At 55.9% G+C, this 7,303-nt stretch overlaps 1 protein-coding gene across 2 annotated transcripts in view; it reads left to right on the top strand.

Moving 5' to 3' along the window:
• Positions 1-1,539: 1,539 nt before the first annotated feature.
• Positions 1,540-7,303, top strand: part of Ttyh3 (tweety family member 3) — a 28,287-nt gene continuing 22,523 nt past the window's right edge. For both annotated transcript variants that reach the window (XM_021163610.2, XM_029477769.2), the window contains exon 1: positions 1,540-1,865. In XM_021163610.2, the coding sequence (XP_021019269.1) occupies positions 1,743-1,865 (123 nt within the window). In that variant the 5' untranslated portion in view covers positions 1,540-1,742. The remainder of the gene's footprint in view (positions 1,866-7,303) is intronic.

The following is a 7,303-nucleotide window of genomic DNA, read 5'->3' as shown; positions in this document are numbered from 1 at the left end:
CTATGGAAGGTGCTGAAGCAGAGGCCAGAAACTTTCCCAGCCTGTGATGACCATCTCTGATGTTATTGTTCATCTTTGGAACTACAGACTCCTAAAGGCAGAGCTGGGGGCAGAGCTACTCTTGACTACAGGAAATCTAGCCAGGTTTGGGCATCTCACCTGCTGCACTGACTCTGTCTGGCAAGTGTTCATTTGACACCGGGAGGAAAGCTCAGCCTGGGGGTGGGGCAAGGGAGAACAGCCATTGCTGTGTGGCCCTGGAGTAAGAAGCCTAAGAACTTCTCACCTATCGCTCCAGGCTGATTCCCAGCTAGGTAGCTTCCTCCAGCCATCCAGAGCATTGAAACCCAGAGCTCTGTAAAGGGCCTCTGCCCTCCGGCCAGAGTGCAAGGAAGGAGATGCCTCAGGCAGTTGCATGAACTGAAAGACAGGTCTGTCAGGAAGCCACTGTCCAGCTGAGGAGTGAGGCTACCTAGCCGATGGAGAAGCTGCATATGTCTAGTTTCTAAGAACATAAGGCCACAGGGTTGTGAGTGGACAGAGACAAGTGGATATGTTTGCTCCACCCCGGGGAGAACAGCAAGAACTCCCCCCCTGCCCCCATGACCTTTCTACAGGCTGTGTCCTGACCAGTAGCCTAGTTTCCAAGATGGGAAACAGGGAACTTTCTTCACATCTTCCTTTTGCATCTTTAGAATGATGCAAGCAAGTGAGGTGCGGCGGTTCAGGCCTGTTATCCCAGTACCTGGGAGGCTGAAGCAAGAGGATTGCCAAGTTTGAGGCTAGGCTGAGCAATTTACAGAGATCCCGCGACAGAAAAAGTAAAACAGAGGATTGGGGATTTAGGTCGGTGGTAGAGTGCCTGGTTTGCATGCATAAAGCCCTGGTCCCATAACTAAAATTAAAGCAGGTGGGTAGTCAACCTATCTGCCCATTATCGCCTTACACGCGGCTTTATGGCTTATGCGCCAGGCTTTGTTCTGAGCACTTCACACTCGGTTTATCTCCGCAACGCCTTTTCTCAGACTACAACACTGATACCGAGAGGCTAAGTCATTTGCCCAAGAGCACACAGCTGCAGCTCCCGAATGCAGATCATGTCCATCCTAGAGACAGGTCACTGGTTCCCTGGCAGGTCCTTATGAGGGCTGCGTGGAAACCAGATCAAACCAGAGAGCAAAGGCATGGGTCGGAGAGGAAGCTACACGTGAGCTTCGGATTCCAGACTTCGTGGTCTACAGGGAAGAAATGGCTGAAGAGGTTGAGGGTCCTGCCTAAGCCGAGAGGTGTAGGCAAAAAGACCAATGGCAACGCAGGGGGCAAGGCCTATGGGAGAAATGCCAATGGCAGTCCGGAGGCAGAGACTGCCCTGGTATGGGCGGGGTCTGCGTGGTGCCGGCCAATAGCAGCGTGTGGGGCGGGGCCTAAGGTCGGGGAGGATGGCTGGGGTGGGGCCTGAGGGCGGTGGACCTATGGCGGTGTGGGGGTGGAGCCTGAAGGCGAGCGGGCGGGTGCGCGGAGGGGGCGGCGGCAGCGGCGGTGAACAAAGAGGCGGCGGGCGCGGGCGGCCGAGCGGAGCCGAGCGCAGCCGAGCCGGGCCGAGCCGGGCCGAGCCGGGCCGGGCCAGGGCCCCTGGAAGCGGGCACGATGAGGGCAGCTGAGCAGGGGTCGGCGGGTCCCTGAGCCCCGTGCATCCGGCAGCGAGGAAAGCCCGGCGCAGCGCCCGTGGCCGCCCGCCCGTCATGGCCGGGGTCAGCTACGCGGCGCCCTGGTGGGTGAGCCTCCTGCACCGGCTGCCGCACTTCGACCTGCGGTGGGAGGCCACCAGCAGCCAATTCCGGCCCGAGGACGCCGACTACCAGCAGGTGACGCGCGCCCCCGGGTGCCGGGTCAGGGGCCCCGGGTCATGGCCCCTCCCAAGGAGCTGGAGCTTTCCCATCCCCTTTCATTCTAGGAGTCGCCTCCCGTTCACTGATAACCTTTCCAGGGATTAACGTCGAACACCCCCTGGAAGGTGTTCAGCTCCTCTGTGTCACCAGGGCCTCCGATCCGGATTGACGGAGCTGCCTCCCTCCCCTGATAGACCCCCCTCTGATCCTATGGGTTCCTGGCAGGCCCGTCTTCATCCTTTGGGCAGTCAGCTTCTCCCCAGCAGAGCCCCCCGCTAGCCAAGGCTGGATCCCTGGGTTCAGGCAGGAGGGTATTCCTCATTCTCTTTCCCCAGCTAGGGAATCCCTTTGCCAGACTGTTGGTGGGTGAGGAGCCTGGGCCATCGCCAGCCTTCTGTGGCTACTAATGACCCCTTGCTTCACGGTCAGGCTGTGGGATGTACACAGGGTGTCATGTGGTTGTGGGAAACCAGGGTGCCAGCAGTCTCTCTACCCAGCGTGGAAAATGAGGCCTGGCTGAAGTGGGGTGAGTGGGCCTCCGTCTGGGCTGGGGGCCATGGGGCACTTGGCAGCCCTCTCCCCGCGAAGCCCTAAGTCTGGCGTCCTGCCAAGTCCCAGCACCACCCCCACTACTGAACCACTGTCATTTGAGTGCAGAGCAGGGGGACCAGGGCTGTGGGCTTTTCCTTCCTGCTCCAGATTCCAGAAGAAAAAAAAAAAAAGAATGATCAGCCCACTTGGTCACTGAGCACCTCACAGTTTCTCTCCGGGGGCTCCTGGGACAGTAGCCTGGGGAACAAATACTCCTGGGGCTGTGCCAAATATCTCTGCCGCCATCCTCATCTTACCGAAGTTGAGGGTGAGAGAACACAGGACTGTCCCTGCTCCCACTCTCTGCCTACCTGACCCAGCTTCAGCAGCTAATGGTGTTCCTGAGCAGATTAGAACAGGTGTGAGGGGTAGAGCAAAACCTGAGTCCTGAGAGACAGCAAGGAGGTGCACCCGGGACCGGGACTTCACCTGGGGATTCTGTGGGGAAGACCAGGCCCGGGTGAGGTGGGGGGACACGTGTGGTTTTCTTACTGTGTGATGGTATTGTTATGCTCTTTCCTGGAAGAACTCTATGAGCTATTCTTGGAAAGTTGCCTACCTAGGGTTTGCCCGATGGTCAGTTTTGATGGTCCACTGGCACACAGGGCAGCCAGGTAGCATTTCCTGAGGTCAGTGGGCTGCCACCTGCTTCTGCTGCAGGAGGAACATGCTGGTGACAGGGAGAGGGTGAGGATTCAGTCCCTGCAGCTCTTGGGAATCTGAAGGTAGTGAGTGGTTCAGGCCCGGCTCTGTAGGTCTTTAGATCTATGGGCCCCGCAGCTCTGTGGCCCCAGTTGAGCCTGGTCCTGCCTGCTTTTGCTGCTCCACTGTGGGAGGCCTCTGACTCACGCTCCCTCCTGCCTCCTCTCCCAGGAGCAGAATTAGCCACTGAATAATTCACGGTGTGGAACCCAGCCTGGCTCCATCCCCCGCCGCCTCCGCTCCCAAAGCCAGGGCTATGGATGTGCATGGTGCCCCTGCCCTCTGAGCTGATGCTGTAGGCAACCGCTCAGTGTCTCTGAGCTTCGTCACTTCATCTTGAAATTGGGACTGATGGTTTTGCAGGGTCGCCTGTGGGGAGAAAGTCAGGAGCTCCCATTCTGGGTGGGCGGGTGGATAATAGTTTCTCACAGGCTCCATCCCATCTTCCCTGGTGAGGTATTGCTAACTCCATGTGTGGTTGTGTATACATGCATGTCGGGATGGCTGTCCTGTCCTAGGGTACCCTCTCTGTAGCCCACCATACCTGAACTGTGTCCCTCAGGGAAGAAAGCTGCTGTGTCTCCCAGCCTGGGGATACCAGGCTTGTCTTTTGCACTCATGGCCCAATGTCTGGAGCCTGATGGAACCCACAATTAGACTCCCAGTCAGGCCCTGTGTGGAGCTGCCTGTTCTTGCCTCCTTTCACGCAGGGCTGTGCAGCTGTCTGTGTTGTACATCCTAAGGCTTAGCCTCAGTCAGGAAGCATTGGGGGAGACCTTTTACCCATACCTCCTGGACCCCACAGCAGGGGTGGACTGGCTGTTGCAAAGGTATCTCAGACCCTGCTGCTACCTGGACTGGTGAGAAACCAGTCCAGAACCAGTGTATATATGTAAAACCAGTATGAAGCATCAGCACGCCGTGCAGCTTTTACCCAGGAGATGGTGGGAGGTTGCACACTGTAGTGTTAGAACTGAGTGTCTCCGAGCATGGTCCGTCCCCTCTTAGAAGCCTGTGACAGTGCTGAGTGGAAGGACCACCCGGAGTCACTCACCTGGTGGAAGCTCTTGGCATCTTCATGATGGGAGGGGCTCTTCAGTCTGGTCTGGTTCTATGCTGGTTTCTTACCAGGCAGTCCCCAGGAGCTGCTGGTTAGGCTCCTCCAGAGTTGGGCCATCCCCAGCAGGCATCTGTGTGTCCTAGCAGTAGACACAACGGGACCCAGAGGCTCTGGGACCTGACATGGCCCACAGCCAGCTTGTCCTGACTGGTGTTTTGATTTTCATTTGGTCCTGTTCTGGCTGTCTGTAGTCCCTAGGCTTGGGCATCAGACCCCTCTCAGAGTAGAGTATTGACACCTTCTGACCTCATTCTGGTGTGGGTAACTATCTCCTTACTTATCCTCCATAAGCCCCTGGGAACCTGCTTCTATCCAATTCATGTTCTTTGCTTCCAGTTTCTCTATGTCTAGTTCATGGTCTCTATCAGTTCAAGGCAGGCCCAGAGATGTTTGCTGAAGGAGAGCTGTTATTGCTAATGATGGGGTCAAGAGCAGGGGCTGTGGGGCTTGGCAGTCTGAGAAGGCTTCCTGGAGGAGATACTACCAGCCTAGGTTTGGGGCTCCCCAGCTTTCTCTCTGACTCACTGTGCACCAGCCCAGCCCTGGTATACAGAGGGCCAGCAGCACACTAGCCATCCAGATAGCTGGTAGCATTTGCCTGCTATTTAGCCAGCCTGTGGGACCATTTCCCATCAGTCCTGAGGCTCAGATGCCCGATAAGACTTACGGGAAGCCAGGCATGGCGATGCAAACCTGTCATCCCAGCTACTCAGTAGTCAAGTTCAAAGCCATTCAGGCCTGCAGAATGAGTTCAAACCCAGCAATTTAGCAGATCCTATCTTGTAAAAAGGGTATGTAGGGTGGGGGTAGAGAATGCAGCTTAGCACTTGCCTAGCTCTGGGTTTGATCTGCTGCAACATCAATTAAAAGGGAGGGAGGGACCTAGGTGGTGTAGTCAGGGCTTGAGAAAGAGCCCTAAATAACGGGAACAAAGTAGGCAAAGGCGTGAGGTGGAGAAGCCCAGGTGTGTCATTCCAGAGACCCTCTGTCCGAATGGCACAGGGGGCCATGCTGCCTAGGAGGCACTGGGCACCCTGTGTCACAGGCCACTATTTAAGCTCTAATTGAATAGCCCTTGGGACCAGAGATCTGCTCCCAGAGCTTGCAGCTGGCTCAAAAGAGCTGAGCCCCTCAGTGCACAAGGTTAGCAGCATGGCAAGCAGGTTGGCAGCCTGGCTGTGTCCTCTGGGCAGGGCTGGCTTCATTGTCATCCTCCCGACTACTCAGGAAATGAGCTCTGTCTGAAAAAGCAGCCTTATCGCCTGCTTCCAGCTTACACGGGCAGTGCGCATCTGTGGGACACTGGGGGGGGGGGGCGCGGGGGGGAGCGACCATGCAAAGATAAAGGAGCCGCCCAGCTGGAGTCCGTCCATGCGCTTGCATTTTTTGGGATGACGCCACTTGAAACCCGACTTGTATTGCATACTGCCATGTTTCTTTCGTCTTTTCCTTCCTCCCCAACCCCCACCCCAATCCTGGAGATCAAACCCAGAGCCTGGTGTATGCTAGGCACGTGGTCTGCCACTGAGGCACACCCCAAGCGTTGTCTTGTTTTAAAAAATTGTTTGTTTTGTTTTTGAATTGTATGTGTGTGTGTGTGTTGTGTGGTATGTGTATGATATGTAAGTGTGCATGTTCCTGTCCTTGCGCCTTGTTTGAGGTAGGAGTCTCTTGTCCGTTGCCCATGCATGTGTCAGGCTAGCTGGCTGGCAAGCTTCCGGGGATTCTCCTGCCTCTGCCTCCCATCTCACTCTCCACAGGAGTGCTGGGATTTCAGATGCACACCACCAAATTCAACTTTACTCCAGACACACCAGAAGAGGGCGCCAGATCCCATTACACATGGTTGTGAGCCACCATGTGGTTGCTGGGATTTGAACTCAGGACCTCTGGAAGAGCAGTTGGTGCTCTTAACCGCTGAGCCATCTCTCCAGCCCTGGATACCTGAACTCAAGTTGTTATTCAGGAGCCTTGTACCCACTGAGCCATCTCATGTAAGGGCCATCCTTAAACCCAGGACGTTAAGGACGAGCTGTCTCCTCCACTGCTCACTACCCCATGAAACTCGACCCTCTCTGGAGCTAAGTGGAGTCTTCTAGAGCACCCTCTGGGTGGAGCAGTGGCTCTGTAGATGGAACCCAGAGCTTCGTGCAGTCCAGGCAAGTGTTCTACCAACAGAGCTACATCTCTGGCCTTTGTTCAGACTCAGTACTTCTGGGTGCTTCCCAGCGTCTCATAGTGCCGACCAGAGAGCTCTGAAGTTGCAAGAGAGAAAAGGCCCCATTCAGACCCCTTCTACACCGCCACTCTGCTCTCCCCCCAAGACTAGAGCTGGGTGGAAGCTTCTAGAGCAAACCCTGGGTGGAAGATGATGGTACAAGGAACAGGGACAAGTCCCCTACCAGACCCACTTGGCTGTGCATGCTTGTGCATTGGGGCCGATTACTGAGTCCCAGGCGAGTATCATGAACCAAGTCTGAATCAGTAGTTACTTATGGCCAGGGATGGTGGAACTGTGACCCTGAACCATAGCACCCTCTCTATTCAGGGTGGGTGGCCAGGGCCACACTGCCTAGATCAGGAAAATGCTGTGCTGTCTGTTCAGGCCATGTGTTCAGCTCTACCATGGCTGCAGCTATAGGAGCCTCTGACAGAACCATGATCAGCACAGCAGCCATCTCTGGCCATGCAGTCTTGGGCCCCCCAGAAGTCCCTAGAAGAAGCTTTAAGAAGGCTTCTAGCCAGGCAGTGGTGGCACACGCCTTTAATCCCAGAGGCAGGTGGATCTCTGAGTTCAAGGCTAGCCTGGTTGAGTTCAGGACAACCAGGGTTACACAGAGAAATCCTGTCTCGGAAGAGTACATGAAGAAGGCCTCTGCTAGGGAGGTGTAGGTGGCAGGTGCCGATAGTCCTAGCACTTGGGAGGCTGAGGCAGAGATTTCATGAGTTTGAGGCCAGCATGGCTGCCTATCCTGTCACAAAAGCAAGCAAAGGGACCGTT

This window comes from Mus caroli, unplaced genomic scaffold (genome assembly GCF_978045245.1).
Source record: "Mus caroli unplaced genomic scaffold, Mus_caroli_1 scaffold_4, whole genome shotgun sequence".
Taxonomy (NCBI): Eukaryota; Metazoa; Chordata; class Mammalia; order Rodentia; family Muridae; genus Mus; species Mus caroli.
This window is presented reverse-complemented; position numbering and strand designations above follow the sequence as displayed.